Source organism: Xenopus tropicalis, chromosome 4 (genome assembly GCF_000004195.4).
Source record: "Xenopus tropicalis strain Nigerian chromosome 4, UCB_Xtro_10.0, whole genome shotgun sequence".
NCBI lineage: Eukaryota > Metazoa > Chordata > Amphibia > Anura > Pipidae > Xenopus > Xenopus tropicalis.
This window is the reverse complement of record NC_030680.2, coordinates 145,673,262-145,696,932: the sequence shown is the minus strand read 5'-3', so window position 1 is coordinate 145,696,932 and position 23,671 is coordinate 145,673,262. Positions and strand designations below refer to the sequence as shown.

At 36.9% G+C, this 23,671-nt stretch overlaps 1 protein-coding gene across 27 annotated transcripts in view; it reads right to left on the bottom strand.

Annotated features, from left to right (window-relative positions):
* cadps (Ca2+ dependent secretion activator) overlaps nucleotides 1-23,671 on the bottom strand; it is a 314,914-nt gene that overhangs the window by 57,905 nt on the left and 233,338 nt on the right. For all 27 annotated transcript variants that reach the window (XM_018092883.2, XM_018092886.2, XM_012960425.3 and 24 more), the window contains 3 exon segments: nucleotides 19,561-19,716; nucleotides 12,523-12,670; nucleotides 1,143-1,217 (listed from right to left, as the gene is read on the bottom strand). In XM_018092883.2, the coding sequence (XP_017948372.1) occupies nucleotides 1,143-1,217; nucleotides 12,523-12,670; nucleotides 19,561-19,716 (379 nt within the window).

Here is a 23,671-nt window from a genome sequence, read left to right as displayed (position 1 = left end):
ACTTCCTTTAGTCTTGTTGTTACTGGGCAAAGTCCCATGTATCAGTTCAGAGATACCTTATTGGTTTATAGGTTGACTCCACCCCTTGCACTCCAATATAGTGTTTGGCAAAGGGGTGGGTCTTCCTCTTTGGCTGCATCTGCTGACCCAGGTGGGAGTTCCACTGAGCCTGGGATCAACAGGGCCTACTCTAGAGAAGTTGGGGACAGGGACCCCATGAACGAGGACCAGTTAGATAGTAAGTCATGTCGAGCACTTTTTAGGAAAGTGAGATAAGAGAGGGAAGGAAGCAAGAGCAGTTTTGGCTCCACCAAGGAAAGTAGTTGGAAGTAGCCTTCCAGATAGGCACTGTCGCCTCAGCATAGGGCCATGGTTAAGACATAGGAGGCAGGCAGTATCTGAACCCTGATCCATAGTTGCTGTGGGACCCTGTCGGCTAGAGGTAATCAACCTGAGGGGTGTGGTATCCAACCTGACTGTTCCAAGGGGTTGACAAACTGATCAGGTGGCACTGACCCTGCCCAGACTCAAGAGGAGTTGGGATAAACCGGTGTGCACCCTCTCTGTGCCGTCCTCAGAGTATTGCTATTCTAAACTGCTATATTGCTATAACCCTGAATATTGATTGTCTCTGACAATAAACTGATTCTTTTGTTCAACTGCAAGAACCTTATGGCGCCCATTTGTTACTCTGCACTGCACACACTACAGTGGGTTGTAGTTGCGCTACACCATAGCTCCTTTTGGTCCCTTCCACTTAGCGAAGGCCCATCCTGAACGACTGAGTCGCGTGTACCCCATGCTCTAAGCCTACACTAGCCGTGCTGTTGGCTTGGTTACAGCCAAGAAGGGGGTTAGAATTGAAACTCCCACAGATTTCCACCAATGGCCTCATTATATTAAACAAAGGCAGCTTCTGCAACATTATAAACTACACTGTATAAGGCGTTGCCACCTAGAAAATCACAGGACTTAATAGATGCAAATATTTTAACATTGTGGCTAAACATGTAAACAAATGGAAAAGTCAGCAAAGCTCCACTATATAAATAGCAACGTTTCTCCGAATTCCCCGGGCAGATGGAGGCAACGTATACATCGCAGGGTTTCAGCGGGTCACATCTCCTTATGCAGAAAATTACCTTTGCCACTAAGAGTGTGATCATCTCTTTAACTGTTTCTTCAATTAGCTCGTCAATTTGGGAGTGGTACTGGTGCTAGGGAAGACACAGAAGGGCAATTTTTAGAACGCAGTAAACAAGAGCAGCGGAATCATAATGCTTTTTTTTTTCTCTCTAAAGTAAAATCTGAATGCTACTTTTTTTAATTTTAATCAGCTGCGAACATAAACTGTTAATTAACCTTTTTCGGAGAATCAATACACGACGTGTATTTCTACAACAACAGTTTTTCCTTTTTACTTTTAATGTCCGGTAGCAAAAAAGCTGCAAGACGAGACGTCTTTTGTTTTTTTTATATAAAATAAATTAATATATTGAAATAAAAGAATAATGAAAAATATATCTCCGAAGATTCATTTTCACTTGCTTGCATTAATGTCTATTTAAAATGCTAATTAAGTCAAAACAATGCGCATGTTGACAGAAGGGAGAAAAGGAAACTGATATAAATGCTAATTATACATCGGGGAGTGAGAGGTGACATTACGGAGGAAAATGTTAGGCACACTTACCCACTGTTTAGCAAACTTTCAGATGATTGGGAACAGAAATAAAGGAGGAAGGTACAGTAGACATGGAAAAGAATAAATTGAGGTAATGTTTAATGAGAACGGAAACAGAATGATGGATTTAAAAAAAAAAAAAAAAAAATACGGAAAATTGTAAATGAGAAAATGAATGGTGTGAGCAAAAGATGAGAAGGAATTAATAACAAACAAGGTTGAAGAACGAGGCAGGTAATAAGGTAACATTATACAGGGGTTCTGTGTTGGTTTATTGCTCAAAATAAGTTCTATAAATTACAAGGCAATAAAAGTTATAATTATATCTTAGTTGGGATCAAGTACAGGTACTGTTTTATTATTACAGAGAAAAGGGAATCATTTAACCATTAAATAAACCCAATAGGGCTGTTCTGCCCCCAATAAGGGGTAATTATATCTTAGTTGGGATCAAGTACAGGTACTGTTTTATTATTACAGAGAAAAGGGAATCATTTAACCATTAAATAAACCCAATAGGACTGTTCTGCCCCCAATAAGGGGTAATTATATCTTAGTTGGGATCAAGTACAGGTACTGTTTTATTATTACAGAGAAAAGGGAATCATTTAACCATTAAATAAACCCAATAGGGCTGTTCTGCCCCAATAAGGGGTAATTATATCTTAGTTGGGATCAAGTACAGGTACTGTTTTATTATTACAGAGAAAAGGGAATCATTTAACCATGAAATAAACCCAATAGGGCTGTTCTGCCCCAATAAGGGGTAATTATATCTTAGTTGGGATCAAGTACAGGTACTGTTTTATTATTACAGAGAAAAGGGAATCATTTAACCATTAAATAAACCCAATAGGGCTGTTCTGCCCCCAATAAGGGGTAATTATATCTTAGTTGGGATCAAGTACAGGTACTGTTTTATTATTACAGAGAAAAGGGAATCATTTAACCATTAAATAAACCCAATAGGGCTGTTCTGCCCCCAATAAGGGGTAATTATATCTTAGTTGGGATCAAGTACAGGTACTGTTTTATTATTACAGAGAAAAGGGGATCATTTAACCATTAAATAAACCCAATAGGGCTGTTCTGCCCCAATAAGGGGTAATTATATCTTAGTTGGGATCAAGTACAGGTACTGTTTTATTATTACAGAGAAAAGGGAATCATTTAACCATGAAATAAACCCAATAGGGCTGTTCTGCCCCCAATAAGGGGTAATTATATCTTAGTTGGGATCAAGTACAGGTACTGTTTTATTATTACAGAGAAAAGGGGATCATTTAACCATTAAATAAACCCAATAGGGCTGTTCTGCCCCCAATAAGGGGTAATTATATCTTAGTTGGGATCAAGTACAGGTACTGTTTTATTATTACAGAGAAAAGGGAATCATTTAACCATTAAATAAACCCAATAGGATTGTTCTGCCCCCAATAAGGGGTAATTATATCTTAGTTTTGTTTTATTGATTTTTTAGTAGACTTAAAGTATGAAGACTCAAATTACGGAAAGACCCCTAATCTGGAAAACCCTTGATCCCGAGCATTCTGGATAAAAGGTCCTATACCTCTATCTCCCAAAACAAATAACAAATCCGACACAAGACTATGGGCAATGTTTTATTTGATAGGATCTACATGAAAACTAACTGAATTAACTTTTTCAAAACTGAACATGAAGTTTTGTATCTATTATAATCTATTGATTCAAAAGTATTTTTTGCCTTACTCTGTGAGGTGTAAGGTAGATATAACCCTAACTTATATGGATGGAGCAATTACAATAATTACATACTACATCTAAATGAATAATCATTGGGCAAAAAAACCCCCTCAATGCCTAGTGTAAAATATCTCTTTCCCATCTTATGAGCATTTCAGATTTTTTTTTTTTATATTTTCTCTTTAACATGCAACCTGCCATGTCTAATTGTGGTTTATAAAACGGTACAATAATTTATTCATGAAAAACACAATAATTAGGAATTTCAGAGTTGAAATAATTATGATAATATAAATAACAGGTGGTATTACAGTGTGTTTGTAATTGTGGGCTTGGTAGCCATATGAGCTAAAGAAAGAAAGAAAGAGAGACGCTGCAAAATCGAAAAAAGTAAAAAGTAACGTGAAACGACCATAAATAAATGCAGAAAAACCATAATGCTGCAAATTTATATCTATAAATCCCTTTATTCTTCACACTCACACACAAGAAGTGAGGAGTTTATAAAGGTGTTGAGAATTCAACACTATTTGCTTGATTTGTGATCAGGGCAGGTTAGTATTAACCCCAGGAAACATCTAGCCCTCTTTGGACCTTTATTAAGCATGAAACATTGTTCTACTGCGATTTATGTCTAAACATGTCAATAAAGGGTTTATTTTTAATTAAAAAAGCCATAAGAAGTGTTGTCTGTGCCACTGGAATTGTCCGGTGTAAGGTGGTCCTCTATCGGTGTGAACCCTGGGACTGAAACATGTCCAGTAGGAAGTTTGTTTTGTCTCATTATTTCTCATCATTTGTCTCATCAAAGTAAATAAAGGTTTTATGGTATAGACTATATTGACTATCTAGTGCAGGTATGGGATCCCTTATCCGGAAACCCGTTATCAAGAAAGCTCCCAATTACGGACAGCCTGTCTCCCATAAACTCCATTTTAATAAAATAATTCAGAATTTTAAAACTGATTCACTTTTCTCTGTAATAATAAAACAGTACCTGTACTTGATCCCAACTAAGATATAATTACCCCTTATTGGGGGCAGAACAGCCCTATTGGGTTTATTTCATGGTTAAATGATTCCCTTTTCTCTGTAATAATAAAACAGTACCTGTACTTGATCCCAACTAAGATATAATTACCCCTTATTGGGGCAGAACAGCCCTATTGGGTTTATTTCATGGTTAAATGATTCCCTTTTCTCTGTAATAATAAAACAGTACCTGTACTTGATCCCAACTAAGATATAATTACCCCTTATTGGGGGCAGAACAGCCCTATTGGGTTTATTTAATGGTTAAATGATTCCCTTTTCTCTGTAATAATAAAACAGTACCTGTACTTGATCCCAACTAAGATATAATTACCCCTTATTGGGGGCAGAACAGCCCTATTGGGTTTATTTAATGGTTAAATGATTCCCTTTTCTCTGTAATAATAAAACAGTACCTGTACTTGATCCCAACTAAGATATAATTACCCCTTATTGGGGGCAGAACAGCCCTATTGGGTTTATTTAATGGTTAAATGATTCCCTTTTCTCTGTAATAATAAAACAGTACCTGTACTTGATCCCAACTAAGATATAATTACCCCTTATTGGGGGCAGAACAGTCCTATTGGGTTTTATTAATGTTTTATTAAGTTTTTAGTAGACTTAAGGTATGAATATCCAAAGTACGGGAAGACCCCTTATCCGGAATACCCTTGGTCCCGAGCATTATGGATAATGGGTTCTATACCTGTATAAATAAATCTAAAGCAACTGGACTTGTTCAGTAATCACTGAAGATGTTTCACTACTCACCCGAGCAGCTTCTTCAGCTCAACTGACTGGTATGAACTGAAGAAGCTGCTCGGATGAGTAGTGAAACATCTTCAGTGATTACTGAACAAGTCCAGTTTCTTTAGATTTATTTATACTAGATATACCATGACCTGGATGAATGAAAAATCTTCATAGTCATACTGTATTGAATACATACTGTATACATCTTAATACACCAAATGTTCTTTAGAGTCTAAAAGGCAAAGCCAACTGAACTGGAAAAAGTATATACCTAAATTGGGCTTTTTGCCATTAAAATGAAAAAAAAAAAATGTCTGGATAATTGCTGCATATTTAAAAGTATGTTTCCAACTCTAAATGTAATTTGCTTGGACTGAATCCATCAGCAAAAATAAACAATAACATAAATGATATATATTTAGTAGTCAGAGAATTAATTAATGCACAGATTCTGAAGGAGAACAAACTGGACGCTGATAAGAAATATGCCTCCATCTAAAGTTCTATTTATTTGACCAGGATGCCAATGAAGTGGATATTTAAAATGGTTAATCCAATGGTTGGTTAGTAGGTTGATATAGTCACTTGGCTAACAGGCCAATGACTGGACTGTTCTGCCCCCAATAAGGGGTAATTATATCTTAGTTGGGATCAAGTACAGGTACTGTTTTATTATTACAGAGAAAAGGGAATCATTTAACCATTAAATAAACCCAATAGGGCTGTTCTGCCCCCAATAAGGGGTAATTATATCTTAGTTGGGATCAAGTACAGGTACTGTTTTATTATTACAGAGAAAAGGGAATCATTTAACCATGAAATAAACCCAATAGGGCTGTTCTGCCCCAATAAGGGGTAATTATATCTTAGTTGGGATCAAGTACAGGTACTGTTTTATTATTACAGAGAAAAGGGAATCATTTAACCATGAAATAAACCCAATAGGGCTGTTCTGCCCCAATAAGGGGTAATTATATCTTAGTTGGGATCAAGTACAGGTACTGTTTTATTATTACAGAGAAAAGGGAATCATTTAACCATTAAATAAACCCAATAGGGCTGTTCTGCCCCCAATAAGGGGTAATTATATCTTAGTTGGGATCAAGTACAGGTACTGTTTTATTATTACAGAGAAAAGGGAATCATTTAACCATTAAATAAACCCAATAGGGCTGTTCTGCCCCAATAAGGGGTAATTATATCTTAGTTGGGATCAAGTACAGGTACTGTTTTTTTATTACAGAGAAAAGGGAATCATTTAACCATTAAATAAACCCAATAGGGCTTTTCTGCCCCCAATAAGGGGTAATTATATCTTAGTTGGGATCAAGTACAGGTACTGTTTTATTATTACAGAGAAAAGGGAATCATTTAACCATTAAATAAACCCAATAGGGCTGTTCTGCCCCCAATAAGGGGTAATTATATCTTAGTTGGGATCAAGTACAGGTACTGTTTTATTATTACAGAGAAAAGGGAATCATTTAACCATTAAATAAACCCAATAGGGCTGTTCTGCCCCCAATAAGGGGTAATTATATCTTAGTTGGGATCAAGTACAGGTACTGTTTTATTTTTACAGAGAAAAGGGAATCATTTAACCATTAAATAAACCCAATAGGACTGTTCTTAGGACTGTTCTGCCCCAATAAGGGGTAATATATAAATATATATAAGGATGATGTAATTCAGAACTTTCGGGATAATGGATCCCGCACTTGTACTAGCGCTCTGGAGCCCACCTGAGTGTCTGAGTGGAAATCTATCAAACCACTCAGAACCACAAGTAAAATCTAAATGTTACTGTCCCATTTATAACGATGCATAAAAATATCATGAAGTTTTGAGGGACAGCAACCTTCCTCAGGAGTAACCCCAAAGCTGAGGCTCCACAGTGGGGATGGGACCAGCAAACTCCAGTGTTAAAACAGCTGAACAACTCAGGGAATTGTACTTGGAAGAATAAAATCACATACTTTCACGGCAAAATTTCTCTTGGGATGTTTAGAATGAGCTGCTGCATATTTTGTTATACAGTTGCCCAGTAGAACTGGCAAGGTTTGGCTGGTTGCAAACTTATAGCTGATAAATTATGGGTTTTAGCAAAAGGATAATGACTAGGCGTGTGCAAAATAATACAGCGTGAAATGTATTGACAAGCATATCATGCAGATGATTTTCAATTAAACCTTTTCTCTGAGGATTTGAGTGTGTACAGAATACTAGACGCAGCAGACATTCATTAGAGCGTTTCACACACATATTTACTTGCTTGAGTGAAAGGCCGGGCTTTTTTGTCTGACTGGGGGGAATTTAATATTGTACTTGCCCTGACCAATCAGCCCTTACAGCTCCATTAGTTGTACAGGAAATATGTAAAGATTCTGGGGTTTGTAGCACTCAATTATCTCATCTGTTTCAGAACCTATTGGAATTAAGCACTATTTATATAGGTTGTTATTCTAAAGGGCCACCATGGAACCTTAGGCATGATGGATATTTCTTTAAAACTACCATTTACAATAAAAGCTAAGGATATCTATCATTTTTTTAATTGAAATCACCTATCATTATATGGATGGTTAGGCTAAGCCAATATTTTATAAAAAATAAGCACATTTTGCAGTCTTTTTCTTTAAAGCAAAGGGCTGTTCTCAAGACTGAAAAAATGGCTAATGTTTCCAGTTTTACATTTGTATCTTAAACCAAAATATAATTGATATATAATTAGCTCAAATCTGTTATTATTATTTCCTACGGGAGGGTGAAGAACTGTCACTCCTATTATTTCCTTAGGGGGGGCGAAGAACTGTTACTCCTTTTATTTCCTAAGGGAGGATGAAGAACTGTTACTCCTATTATTTCCTAGGGGAGGATGAAGAACTGTTACTCCTATTATTTCCCAAGGAAGGGTAAAGAACTGTTACTCCTATTATTTCCTAGGGAGGGTGAAGAACTGTTACTCCTATTATTTCCTAGGGAGGGCGAAGAACTGTTACTCCTATTATTTCCTAGGGGAAGATGAAGAACTGTTACTCCTATTATTTCCTAGGGGAGGATGAAGAACTGTTACTCCTATTATTTCCCAGGGAAGGGTAAAGAACTGTTACTCCTATTATTTCCTAGGGAGGGCGAAGAACTGTCACTCCTATTATTTCCTAGGGGAGGGTGAAAAACTGTTACTCCTATTATTTCCTAGGGGAGGATGAAGAACTGTTACTCCTATTATTTCCCAAGGAAGGGTAAAGAACTGTTACTCCTATTATTTCCTAGGGAGGGTGAAGAACTGTTACTCCTATTATTTCCTAGGGAGGGCGAAGAACTGTTACTCCTATTATTTCCTAGGGGAAGATGAAGAACTGTTACTCCTATTATTTCCTAGGGGAGGATGAAGAACTGTTACTCCTATTATTTCCCAGGGAAGGGTAAAGAACTGTTACTCCTATTATTTCCTAGGGAGGGCGAAGAACTGTCACTCCTATTATTTCCTAGGGGAGGGTGAAAAACTGTTACTCCTATTATTTCCTAGGGGAGGATGAAGAACTGTTACTCCTATTATTTCCTAGGGGAAGATGAACAACTGTTACTCCTATTATTTCCTAGGGGAGGGTGAAGAACTGTCACTCCTATTATTTCCTAGGGGAAGATGAAGAACTGTTACTCCTATTATTTCCTAGGGGAGGATGAAGAACTGTTACTCCTATTATTTCCTAGGGGAGGATGAAGAACTGTTACTCCTATTATTTCCCAAGGAAGGGTAAAGAACTGTTACTCCTATTATTTCCTAGGGGAAGATGAACAACTCTTACTCCTATTATTTCCTAGGGAGGGTGAAGAACTGTTACTCCTATTATTTCCCAGGGAAGGGTGAAGAACTGTTACTCCTATTATTTCCTAGGGGAAGATGAAGAACTGTTACTCCTATTATTTCCTAGGGGAGGATGAAGAACTGTTACTCCTATTATTTCCCAGGGAAGGGTAAAGAACTGTTACTCCTATTATTTCCCAGGGAAGGGTAAAGAACTGTTACCATGTAGAAATAAAAAAATCCACTGGAGAGCCAAATGCGTTCTGTGTTGTTTATTAATTCAGAGATGCATAGCACTACATGTTTCGGACCGCTGGGGTCCTTCCTCTGGTGCAGAGGAAGGACCCCAGCGGTCCGAAACATGTAGTGCTATGCATCTCTGAATTAATAAACAACACAGAACGCATTTGGCTCTCCAGTGGATTTTTTTATTTCTACATGGTACCAATTTGTAGACCTGGCGAAATCTACACCATTGTGATTGAGCCTCCTCACTGAATTTCACATTTTGTGGCACACCAGCTGTATTTTCCTTTTTGTTAAAGAACTGTTACTCCTATTATTTCCCAGGGAAGGGTAAAGAACTGTTACTCCTATTATTTCCTAAGGGAGGGTGAAGAACTGTTACTCCTATTATTTCCTAAGGGGGGTGGGGTAAAGAACTGTTACTCCTATTATTTCCTAAGGGGGGTGGGGTAAAGAACTGTTACTCCTATTATTTCCTAGGGGAAGATGAAGAGCTGTTACGAAGAATTATTACGCAATCTATTATCCAGAATGCTCAGGACCTGGGGTTTTCTTGAAAAGGGGTCTTTGGATATCCATATTTTAAGGGGGGGATTTGTTAAAGATCCAGTTTCATGATTCCAGATTTTGTGTGCTAAAAAAATTTAAATTCATATTATGGTTTAAAAACTCAAATGTCTGATATTTATTAAATGCCAAATATCCGAAAACTTGTCCTATGAAAAGTCAAACCAAATTTGCATTTTTGAGTATTCTGAGTTTGTAAACTTGAAAAATTTGAGGAATTCGAGTTTTGTTATTAGAATGGGTTTTACTTATTAATAAATAAGTGAGCATTCAATATGCAAGTGTATTCGATTTAGACTAACGGACTTCAATTCACAAACTCGAAAACTCATAAATTAGCCAATAAGTCTACTAAAATATTATTTAAACATATAATAAACCCAATAGGGCTGTTCTGCCCCAATAAGGGGTAATTATATCTTAGTTGGGATCAAGTACAGGTACTGTTTTATTATTACAGAGAAAAGGGAATCATTTAACCATTAAATAAACCCAATAGGGCTGTTCTGCCCCCAATAAGGGGTAATTATATCTTAGTTGGGATCAAGTACAGGTACTGTTTTATTATTACAGAGAAAAGGGAATCATTTAACCATGAAATAAACCCAATAGGGCTGTTCTGCCCCCAATAAGGGGTAATTATATCTTAGTTGGGATCAAGTACAGGTACTGTTTTATTATTACAGAGAAAAGGGAATCATTTAACCATGAAATAAACCCAATAGGGCTGTTCTGCCCCCAATAAGGGGTAATTATATCTTAGTTGGGATCAAGTACAGGTACTGTTTTATTATTACAGAGAAAAGGGAATCATTTAACCATGAAATAAACCCAATAGGGCTGTTCTGCCCCAATAAGGGGTAATTATATCTTAGTTGGGATCAAGTACAGGTACTGTTTTATTATTACAGAGAAAAGGGAATCATTTAACCATGAAATAAACCCAATAGGGCTGTTCTGCCCCCAATAAGGGGTAATTATATCTTAGTTGGGATCAAGTACAAGGCTTTACTTTATTATTACAGAGATCGGTATCTGTGCAATATTTTGAAGTGTGGCGTTAGTGTGTTACACACTACTGATTTGTGCCCAGCTAGTTAGAACAGTGTGAGTTGTTTGCAGCAATACAATTTATCAAATAAGCACAATAATTAAATTTAAATAAAAACTTTGGTTAAAAAAAAAGTATTTGTATATTGGCAAAATCTTGGCAAAATCACGTCAAAATCTTTTGCTTTAGTTGTTAAATATGAATACTCTCAGAATCTTTCAATTTTTGAAATTGTCTTTTTTCATTAATTTTCATTAATACACAACGTCCTGTATAAACTGTTGTGGGACAATTTAGTAAAGTACTAAATAAGTTCTTTGTTGAGAAGGACTGTCTAAGGGGCTGATTTACTAAGACACGATTTTGAATCTGAATTGGAAAAATTCCGATTGGAAACGAACATTTTGCAACTTTTTCGGTAATTTTGCGATTTTTTTCGTATTTTTTGCGATTTTTTCGGCGTCTTTGCGATTTTTGCGTAAAAACGCGAGTTTTTCGTAGCCATTACGAAAGTTGCGCAAAATCGCGATTTTTTCGTAGCGTTAACACTTGCGCGCAAAGTCGCGCCTTTTTCGTAGCGTTAAAACTTAAAAGGCGCGACGGTTCGCGCAAGTTTTAACGCTACGAAAAAATCGCGACTTTGCGCAACGTTCGTAATGGCTACGAAAAACTCGCGTTTTTACGCAAAAATCGTAAAGACGCCGAAAAAATCGCCAAAAATACGAAAAAAATCGCAAAATTACCGATCATTACGAAAAAAACGCAATCGGACGCATTCGGCCCGTTCTTGGGTTAGTAAATGTGCCCCTAAGAGTTGACTCCAATAAAACATGACAGGTGCCATTTTTTTTTGGTAGAAACATATACAAATGAGAAATTGTTTACTTTGTAATATACACTAGGAAAGACTTTAAAGATGTAGGCCATTAATACGGCCCAAAGAAATAGAACTTTTATAAATGCTCTGTGAGCTGACACAGGGGAACAAAATATTTTTCTTTTGATTTTTCTTTTTCGATTCTTTTCTTATTATCACATTCTAAGAGTTAAATGTTATAAGTTATAGAAATGCCTTTGTACGGTGTATAGTTCTCATAATGATACCTTTCTATTCAGCGTAGTGGCTTCCAAAAAAATCCTAGTGGCACCAACTTCAAAAGTACCTTTGCTAAAATTGCGGAAGCAATTATGAAACAAAGAACATGACCTTGTGAGCATTGTATTTAATTGCAACCTTTGCCGAGGGATAGTATTACTATATTGCTGAATCTCATAAACGGAAGTATTAATTTTTTTTTATTTTGTAGAACATTGGGGGGGGGGGGGGTATATTAATGCCTCGCTGATTTGATGAAAGCATTATACATCCCAAAGCTTAAATAAACGGAAAGCTTTAGAATAATCGAAGGAGAAACTAGAATTGATGGAGTTGGACCAAACAAAGAAACAGGTCAGACCGAACGCGGAAACAGATGAATAAGATGAAAGTGAGAAGCATTGTTTGTTTCTAATAATATTATAGAAAGCAAAGCAGAGTTGTGACTCCCAATACACGCTGATTTGTCTCTTTCTAATTAGACAGCAAGGTTGCAGTGGCTTATTTTACCATTCTCATATAGTTCTCGCCATGCATTCATCATTAAAGAGCCTTACCTCTTGGCCCATTTCCATGCTACAAAGTTTCGTTGACTGAGCTTTGGCATCAACCATAACATTAAACATGGTGCATATTGATTGCGGTACTCGGAAGTCTGTTGATCGACTGGTTTTCTGCAGTTTGACTTCGAATGCAATTCTAGTTCTGTTGAGAATGAAAGATTAAGGGCTGGTTATTAGATAAGAAATATTGCATCGATGCTAAACGATGAATGTTTATTTATGGAGACCAGCAATAGGTAAAATATACTGATAAAACCATGTAGGAAGAATTCTTATAATATATAATTCATAGAATGTTGAGCTTAATTATAAAACATTTACCTAACTTATTATTTTTAAAACAAGGAACGCGACTATTGATTGGCTTATTACACTTAAAGATAAACAGAAGTACTTGCCAGTTTGTATAACGCAAAAAATTTCCAGTCTGTAATTAAAGTTCATTGACAGAGGTGATACCTATATTGTGCTTTCATAATTCTGGGCACATCTAAGCATTAAAGAGCAGCTGGTGGTTTCTGTTGCCTGCAGTGCACTAATTGCCTCAATGAAGCCTCCATCTGCTCCCTACGACTTCAAAGAGAATTCAGGGTGCAAATGGAATCGATCAAGTGCAAACTGGGTTTTTTAGCTGAGGCATGTGGTGTTGGCAAAAGGAAGCAGCAGATAGGGTAGGCGTGTCCAAAACTAATGCCACTGTGGGAAGTCACTCATTACATGGAGGCTGGTTGTTGAACCAGAATTTGGCATATGTGTTCCCATGATCCCTACTGTATCGTGCTAATTTTCCTTATTATAAGTTGGCATTTGGCTATGACACTACTTTATGGGGACGGCCATGTTTAATCATCTTCTGCAAAGGCTACATCTATGCAAGATAGCTTTTTGCCAGTATAGATGATTCCCCAGCGAGCAATATTTAATATGGAAGCCATAATGTACAGAATGCGGGCATCTGTGTTGGTATTTTTCCATAATATGCATTTCATATGGATTTGATTTCATTTCTGAAGCAATCTCCAAACAATATATTTATATTAATATATCCTAGCAACATAACTGAAACAGAAAATAAACACATCCCATCCATATTCCATTTTTTTATAATTCCATATGGCCTTATTTTAAAGAAAAAAAATATATACATACATACATACACAGGTATGGGATAAATTATCTGGAAACCTCCAGAATGTTCTTAAATGGCTGCAATGATGTTTCCCAGAAACAAATAATTCTTTCTTTTATACTTTTTCGTCTGTAGTAATTAAATGATAGTTTTGTAGTTGGGAGTTGATAATAATTAAGCTATCAAATACCCATGTTGATGGCAAAACAATGGTATTGGTTTAAAGTAAATGTCTAACCCCGATATGTAATACAAGGCACTAAGTTTGCCCAGGAGCAGTAACCAATAGCAACCAATAAGATGACTGCTTTTAACAAGGTGGACAGTAAATGCTTCCAGCTGATTGGTTGCTATGAGTTACTGCTCCTCATACAAAGAAAACAACAGGTTCCTAACAACACAGACAATGTATACCCCAGATAAAGAGAGAAAGTATCGCTCTCACAGGAACTTCTCACTGTTTTATTCACCAAATTCCAACGTTTTGAGCACCAGCTGTGCCCTTCCTCAGGGACAAACCAGCCAATATATATAATGTTGTCACTTCCTATATTTGTCACTTCCTGAGCACAGATGTTTAGATGTTTATAAGTTTATGTTTGTAAAATATGCTTTTTCTAACTATTATCATGGGGAGGTATTGTTGGTGCCAGTTTCAGCCACTATCCCCGGGGTATAGGTTTATAATGTTTACATGATTGTTAGCAGACTTTAGCTATGGTGATGCCAATTAAAGAAGGAAAATCCCATGTTCTAAACATTACTGATAATAGATCCCACATCTATCTATCTATCTATCTATCTATCTATCATCTATCTATCTATCTATCATCTATCTATCTATCTATCTATCTATCATCTATCTATCTATCTATCTATCTATCTATCATCTATCTATCTATCTATCTATCTATCTATCATCTATCTATCTATCTATCTATCTATCTATCTATCTATCTTAATTATTAATTTCCAACAACAGACACTATGGTTTTCAAGTGTGAAGACCAATTTCCATTTTACTTTTAGGTCCCAAGCTCCCATTACAGATAATAGATCCAGCATCTATCTATCATCTATCTATCTATCTATCTATTATCTATCTATCTATCTATGTATCTATCTATCTATCTATCTATGTATCTATCTATCTATCTATCATCTATCTATCCATCCATCCATCTATCTATCATCTATCTATCTATCTATCTATTATCTATCTATCTATCTATCTATCTATCTATCATCTATCTATCTATCTATCTATCTATCATCTATCTATGTATGTATCTATCTATCTATCTATCTACTGTATCTATCTATCTATCATCTATCTTAATTATACATTTCTAACAGACACTGTGGTTTTCAAGTATAAAGACACCCATTTCCATTTTACTTCCATTTTACAAGCAATATCATTCTTATGGGGGATACTATTTTACAGAATACATTTATTATTGAATATTTACATTAAATAGGCTTAGTTGTTTACTTTTTTTTTTTAATATATTATACAATATTAAGGAGCATTTTTGTATGTATTCCTTAGCTGAACTTTTTGACAATAAAAAAAGGAAGGATTTTTTTTATATGATAAAAGCATTGAAAATCTTAGCTGCCTGACGTCTGTCCAACATGATTAGATTCAATTAAGTTCCAAGCGGTTAGCTTGCCTTCTCCTTCTCAGATGCCAATAATGATCATGTGCATCTTCAGATATTCTTAACAAATCAGATTCATGATCTGCCTCGAGATAGAAATGAAAACCTTGTGGTGGAAAAGTCTCTCTAGTGTCTACATACTTACAATTATGTTAAATAATTACGTTTTGGGGCAGATTTAAGACAAACGGCAATCGTGTTACAGCAATAACCCCACTTTCCTGCTTATTTTTTAATGGAGATATTTTTTCCATTCAGTCAATGCAAATGCATAGCCTTATGGACTAAAATCAGTTCTATAACTGAGCATGTCTGTTTGTAGATAGGAACAAAAATACCTCAGAGGCGTTAAAAGTAGCATCACTATTTTTTCAGCCACTTGTGGTTAAGTGACTGATTAAACAATAGTGCTTTCGGCCATTCAAACTATGGAAAGACCAATTACTAAATGTTTAACTTAAATAAAAATGCTAGGATATATACTGCTGTAGGGGGTAGACTAAAACAGTCAAAGATTTTTTTTTTTACTTAATCCTTCCACTTAGCTCAAGTGCCTTTATAAATAGAACCAGGGGCTAGATTCAACATTCTATGTACATTTCTTTTTTGTCCATGCCTGAAAGCCCTATTGTCATCTCATCTGTTTCATCCGGGCGACTTCTCTTGCATTCTGTCCTGGGCAACCTAGGCTACAACGGGTGTAATTACAAGTGATCTTTCATGAGAAATTAAAAAGTATTCTGCCTCTTTAGAAATGTGGACTCATTTGCTCATGTAACTAAGGCCTACCTCCTTCCACATAAAAGAAGATACAACATTTCATCACCATTTGTGATTTCTTTAACTCCTTTAGCTATCATTAATTAAAATTATAATGATATTATATAATATATAATATATATATATATATATATATATATATATATATATATATATATATATATATATATATATATATATATATATATATATGTATATATATATATATTATAATATATTATTAGAATATGTATTTCCATAACTTAAGTCTACTACAAATCATTTCAATATTGAATAAACCCAATAGGGCTGTTCTGCCCCCAATAAGGGGTAATTATATCTTAGTTGGGATCAAGTACAGGTACTGTTTTATTATTACAGAGAAAAGGGAATCATTTAACCATGAAATAAACCCAATAGGGCTGTTCTGCCCCAATAAGGGGTAATTATATCTTAGTTGGGATCAAGTACAGGTACTGTTTTATTATTACAGAGAAAAGGGAATCATTTAACCATTAAATAAACCCAATAGGGCTGTTCTGCCCCCAATAAGGGGTAATTATATCTTAGTTGGGATCAAGTACAGGTACTGTTTTATTATTACAGAGAAAAGGGAATCATTTAACCATTAAATAAACCCAATAGGGCTGTTCTGCCCCCAATAAGGGGTAATTATATCTTAGTTGGGATCAAGTACAGGTACTGTTTTATTATTACAGAGAAAAGGGAATCATTTAACCATTAAATAAACCCAATAGGGCTGTTCTGCCCCCAATAAGGGGTAATTATATCTTAGTTGGGATCAAGTACAGGTACTGTTTTATTATTACAGAGAAAAGGGAATCATTTAACCATTAAATAAACCCAATAGGGCTGTTCTGCCCCCAATAAGGGGTAATTATATCTTAGTTGGGATCAATTACAAGGTACTGTTTTATTACTGGAGAGAAAAAGGAAATCAGTTTTAAAATTCTAAATTATTTGATTAAAATGGAGTCTATGGGAGACGGGTTTTCCGTAATTCAGAGCTTTCTGTATAGCGGGATCTCATACCTGTACAACATTTATGATTTCTTTAACTCTTTTAGCTATTTTCCCTTTGCTTATCCATCATTAATTGCAAGACTGCAGATAGAAATAAAAGGTTCTATACTGCATGTATACAACTCCCCTTTGCATAGAAAGGCTGTGCAAGAACATTTTTTGGTTCAAAATGATACAAATATTATAAAGTATCATGATTCTATTGCAGGGAAAATGTAGGTACTTCATAAGTTGGTGCCATTACCAGCACCAGCAATCATAGAATGTATGCTGCACCCCAAATGACCAACTCATAAATGATGGGCCATTAAATGAATGACTTTATAACTGAAAAAATATAGGGAGGTGCTACCGGGCTGATTAATAATTTCTGATGCTAATTGCACTGGTTTCAGATCTGCCATGCAGTGATAATCAGCCTTATATTGTGACATTTATATTCTATATATACAGTATATTATGAGTGGGTCCCTAACGTAAGTACCAGCAGCACAGAATATGTGGGGGGAATCAGCAGGAAAGATGATGGGGGGCTACTGGGGCACCTTTGGGGGCACAGATCCTCACTGCTAAAGGGCTGTGGTTGCCTTACCCCACCCACAGGGGCCCCCGCTGAGCCTCCCTTACCCCCCGCTGAGCCTCCCTTACCCCTCACTGAGCCTCCCTAACCCCCCGCAGGGTCCCCCACCCAACGTCCTCCCCTGAGCATGCATAGGTTTAACGCATCAGGGTAGGAATGGTCGGCCGGGGGAGCGCTGGCAAGGGTCGGGTCTGTGCTGCCGGGGCCCACCGGGTTATTTCCCAGCCCAGTCCGACCCTGCGGAAGCCAAAAATATAATTTACAACATTTCTAACCTACTTCTTTGGTTACACTTTAGTTTTCCTTTAATATTCCAGTCAGCTATATTCTCTATTTAGTTTTTTTGTTTTATTATTACAGAGAAAAGGGAATAAAAGGGAATACAGGGAATACAGCCCATGCACAATAATTATATTTTTCGACCAATTTAAATACTGTTATTGTGCATACTATTCAAAGTTCCTAGGACAGAGATGATTAAGAATAAGAATCTTTCATACAGTCATTTAGATATACTGTATACTGAGAATTAATTTCCCATCTGAACCCTCATCTAGACCATTAAATAGTCCAAAGCCATTTGGGGAAAGTCATTTTTTTTTACTTTACCACTGCATTTTAGGCAATTGCATTTAATATGTCAGCACTGTTTAGATGTCTCTAACACAGAGGAAGAAGAAATAAGACTATAAAAAAAGTTCAAGAAACTGTTAGAGCCCTGTATTACTGCTCACCTAAACATCTTCTAAAGATCAGTTTCTAGTGGGTATATAATACAAAAATAAGGGGTATTTTTATCATGCTGTGCTAAAAGTGGAGTGAAACATTGATGTTGCTCATATCAGCCAATCAGATGCTTTGCTTTGGTTCTCTAACTGTTGAAATCTAGTTGCTGACTGACTATGAAGATTTTCATTCATTGAGGTCATGGTATATCTAGTACAAATAAATCTAAAGCAACTGGACTTGTTAAGTATTCATTGAAGATGCTTCACTACTCATCCGAGCAGCTTCTTCAGTTCTTCAGCTTCTTCAGTTCATACCAGTCAGTTGAACTGAAGAAGCTGCTCGGATGAGTAGTGAAAAGTCTTCAATGATTACTTAACAAGTCCAGTTGCTTTAGATTTATTTATACTAGATAGTTGTTGATTGTTTGCCTTGGGCAACATTAGAGATGTAGCGAACTGTTCACCGGCGAACTAATTCGCGCGAACATCGGGTGTTCGCAAGTTCGGAAGTTCGCAAACTTTCCGCGTATGTTCGCAATTTGGGTTCGCCGCATTTTTTTTTCCGCTGCGTTTTTTCTCGACCTAAAAACGCCGCACAAGCCACACATGGCATTTTTCAGCCTAGTACTGGTGTAAGCAAATCCCGTTTCCATGGTGCTAATAGTGCGAAATAGCAAGAAACGCCGCGTATTTCCGCTAGGTCTGCCAGCTGCCTTTGCGGTTTTACGCAACGCTGTGTCAACAAAGTATTTTTCAGAGAAATTTTTGCCCTTGATCCCCCCTCCTGCATGCCACTGCCCAGGTCGTGGCACCCTTTAAACAACTTTAAAATCAGTTTTCTGGCCAGAAATGGCTTTTCTAGGTTTGAAATTTTGCCTTCCCATTGAAGTCTATGGGGTTCGCAAAGTTCGCGAATATTCCCGCTTTTTGGCGAACGCGTTCGCAAACTTTTTTTTTGAGGTTTGCTACATCCCTAGGCAACATCACCACTCTATCCACAGCATGATAAATATACAAGTACTGGACACAACACATCTTAGTTTCTCCACAATTGGTTTTGTTGCCCTCCATCAAGTAAAAACAATCCTATAATGAATAAAGTAAGAAATAAACGTCTCTAATTCTTACCGTTTGACACACGATTCGATCATATCGCTAGCCATAAGTTTAAGGCGTTGCTCTAGGTGTTTCCCGAATTCCTCCTCGGGCCAATGAAGATCTCGAATGAACGTTTGCAGAGCGTCAAGCTTCCAGAATAGATCTTCCGAAGTTGCTGATCCATTGCTGGCAGAATAACATCAGAAAATGGTTCTTAGTTGAGCGTTCAATCACCAGCCTGACGTGGAGAGCTTTTTGTTTTAACTTAAGGCGGCAGATAACACCTCCTTTCATCATTCAAAACAAATGGGAAACCTCTCCAACATCAGGGGGTTTCATATAAATATGCACAATGTATTTCCTAGTCTAACTTGCTGTCTGAGCCTATGACACAACATAAAAAAAAAGAAAATCAGACAAAACTGGATAGTTTGTATGGTAACATTTGACCTTAATTAATAATCACATCAGCATATGTAATTATTGGAATTAAGGATACAAACTGGGGGGGGGGGGGGTTGTGATTGTTAATAACTACACTGAGTTATGTAGTTATTAAAAATCAGCTTTCATGCATTGCATTTTAAAGTTGAAGCACTTGGGTGGCAGATGTTTCCAATGCGTTTGGACCAGAATGACATGGGCCACGGTTCTGCCAACCAACAGGCTGAGATATTTTGAGTCTACTGGGTAAAGGGTAGTGCTAACAAGTGGTGAGCGAGGACATGGTTGAAGAGCGGTAAAGATAGGACTAAATTGTTTCCCACATAGAAGCTGGGCTCAGTTTACAATTGCAGAATCCTGAAGAAGCCCAAGGGACCGTGGCCTTATTAATGATAGCTTTTCCATATAATACACATTAGTTACAGACATAGCTGACTGTTGTAGTTGCCTTTCCTTGCATGTATACTATCATTAGGTTTTGACAACCGCAGAGCACGTCTGCATCTTGAAGTCCTTCTCTGAGGTTCTGACTCCCTCCTCGCATACCACTATTGCTAACACAGTATTTGTTCCGATGCTCCATGCTTTGCCACTTGTCCTGACATCGTCTATAGAAACAGATGAAGGTGGGTGTTTCTATTATGACAGATGCCAGCAGCATTGATTTAATGCTATAGAGAGCGAAACCAGAGCTAATGCAGACATGGCTATTTCAGGGTGATAGAAAAACATACGTCCAACATGCCAAAGGTCCAGAGGTCCTGTTTTTTAACAAAGGGAAAGAGTCATATTCACTGTCATTTATGCTTCTGGCAAGGGAGGAAAAGATAATGTTTATAATTGGAGGAAGAAACAGGAATATGGGGTGAAAAGATAGACAATCATATACTTTGGATTTATGACGGCAAACAATAACAAGCAAATTTGGGCTTGGGAAATGTATATTTTCTCATCTGATCAGAGTTTTGGAACAGTAAAGGTTTGTGTTTTAAATCACAGAGCATACACAAATGAAATAATTAATGTCTATTGCAACAACATTTTGACACCCATCTGGCTTGAAAGTTCTTTCAAATTTCCTTTTTTTTTTCTGTCTTTTTTTTTTTTTGCTTGTTCTTTTTTAAAACAATCTTCCCAAACATCGCGACTCAAACGTTTCTGGTAATGAAAGCCGTCATAGGCTAAAGTCTTGATTTGTATCTTTTCAAAAACCAATGTTACAGATCATGCACATAAGGGGAGGGGGGGGTAAACTGTAAATTAGCTGCTGCCTAATCTACCCTTTCTGAAAATACAGTAATCAAAGCATGAATATGATTTTTATTTCTTTTAGAATTAATATGCAAGTATTTTTGATTGTTTTGGAGGGAATCGATACTTTTGACATAACAAAACTGCCGAATTTGTTCTTATGTCAGGAGGAATTGAGAAAGTCCACTGTTTTCTGGGTACATATAAAATCCAATTATAGGTAGTTTACCTATCTGTAAGGCACCTGGTATGTAATATGCAATCGACCTGTGTGTAATGAACCTTGTATATAACATGTGTTCTATATGTATGTCATTCATCTATATTTATATATAAATAATGCCCAAGCCCCATATACAGGTATCCGGAAAGCTCTGAATTACGGAAAGCCCTTCTCCCGTACACTCAGGGAATCATGTAACCATTAAATAAACCCAATAGGGCTGTTCTGCCCCCAATAAGGGGTAATTATATCTTAGTTGGGATCAAGTACAGGTACTGTTTTATTATTACAGAGAAAAGGGAATCATTTAACCATTAAATAAACCCAATAGGGCTGTTCAGCCCCCAATAAGGGGTAATTATATCTTAGTTGGGATCAAGTACAGGTACTGTTTTATTATTACAGAGAAAAGGGAATCATTTAACCATGAAATAAACCCAGTAGGGCTGTTCTGCCCCCAATAAGGGGTAATTATATCTTAGTTGGGATCAAGTACAGGTACTGTTTTATTATTACAGAGAAAAGGGAATAATGTAACTATTAAATAAACCCAATAGGGCTGTTCTGCCCCAATAAGGGGTAATTATATCTTAGTTGGGATCAAGTACAGGTACTGTTTTATTATTACAGAGAAAAGGGAATCATTTAACCATTAAATAAACCCAATAGGGCTGTTCTGCCCCAATAAGGGGTAATTATATCTTAGTTGGGATCAATTACAAGGTACGGTTTTATTATTACAGAGAAAAGGGAAATCAGTTTTAAAATTCTGAATTATTTGATTAAAATGGAGTCTATGGGAGGAGACAGGCTTTCCGTAATTCGGAGCTTTCTGGATAACGGGTTTCCGGATAAGGGATCCTATACCCGTACAAGCATATTTATAACCTCGGCTCATAGCTTCCAGTAATGCAAATGAGTTGCAAAGTGTTAAAGATTTTGTAAGGGTTTCATATGTGCGCAAAATCTTTCTGGTCGATATGTATAGACATGAGAGTATTGCAAAGATCTAGCAGACGGTTGGAACTTATGCCAAAATCAGCAGAACCTTTCATATTGTTCCATATGGGCATATTTCTATGGTTCGGATTTGCACATGACTACATGCAACTGACTACTTTGCAGTTTTGCGCGAGGGTTTTTTTTTTTGCCAAAATCTGGGAAAAGTTATTTATATGTGTTTTTTAGCAGCCAGAGCATAAAATCTTTATCTGCTATGTACTGAATGCCTCTATGTATCTATCTAAGGATATCTATCTATCTATTTATCTATATATCATTCTATCCCCATCTGCATCTAAATATGTTTTCTATTGTACATATAATAATAAAGTGTTTTGACAGTGTTTTGAGATTGACTTCTGCCAGGCACAGAGGGTTAAAGCTTATATCACACAGGGGTATCAGTAGCTCCTGCTTGGAGTTGGCAGGAAATATATCACCCTGTTGTCTATGAGGATGGAATACTAGGAGCATAATTTAATTATCTACAAGTAGCAGCCAACAATTTCCCTTTGTGACATTGCGCTCCCCGCAGGCTACAAAGCCCCTCATGTGCCATTGCCCTTAAGGGAATCAGATGCAAAAGACAAAGACCAAAACAAACACTGGGCTATAGTGCTAGAGTGCTAATAGACAACTATATACTTAGCAGCTTTGCCCCTTGTCCTTGCTGTGTTCTGTGTCTTTAGATGTAGTTCAGGGCTCTGGATATGTTCCTACCTGTATGTGATGAATTGATGCGGGGCATTATCCGGGCATCCAAATGCTCCCCCAACAACTGATGGAGCCATGGCTGGCTTTTGAGGTGTCTGACAGAGCATCATAACAACAAGGGCTGGCAGACTAATTAACACTTGAAACATAAAAAATAACAGTATATGTGATATTCTTGACTATTAGCCTCTGAAAAGTAAGAGATTGCCTCTAGTTTTGGCCTGTGTTTCAACCAAACAAAGGAACACTTAACCCTTTCTATCTCGCTGCTCCTTCCCTCTGGAACTCTATCCCTGAATCCCTCTGTAGGGAACACTCACCCACTCTCATTAAGATAAAGCTCAGACTGTACCTTCTGGAGCACTAAAACATTATTTTGCCCAGTCCTGCGCTTAAGGGCAAATGCCCATACCTGGTGCACCCTTACCTTCCAGTTTGTGCCTGTATGTTACCCAACCACTTAGATTGTAAGCTCTACGGGGCAGGGACCTCCTTCCTACTGTGTCT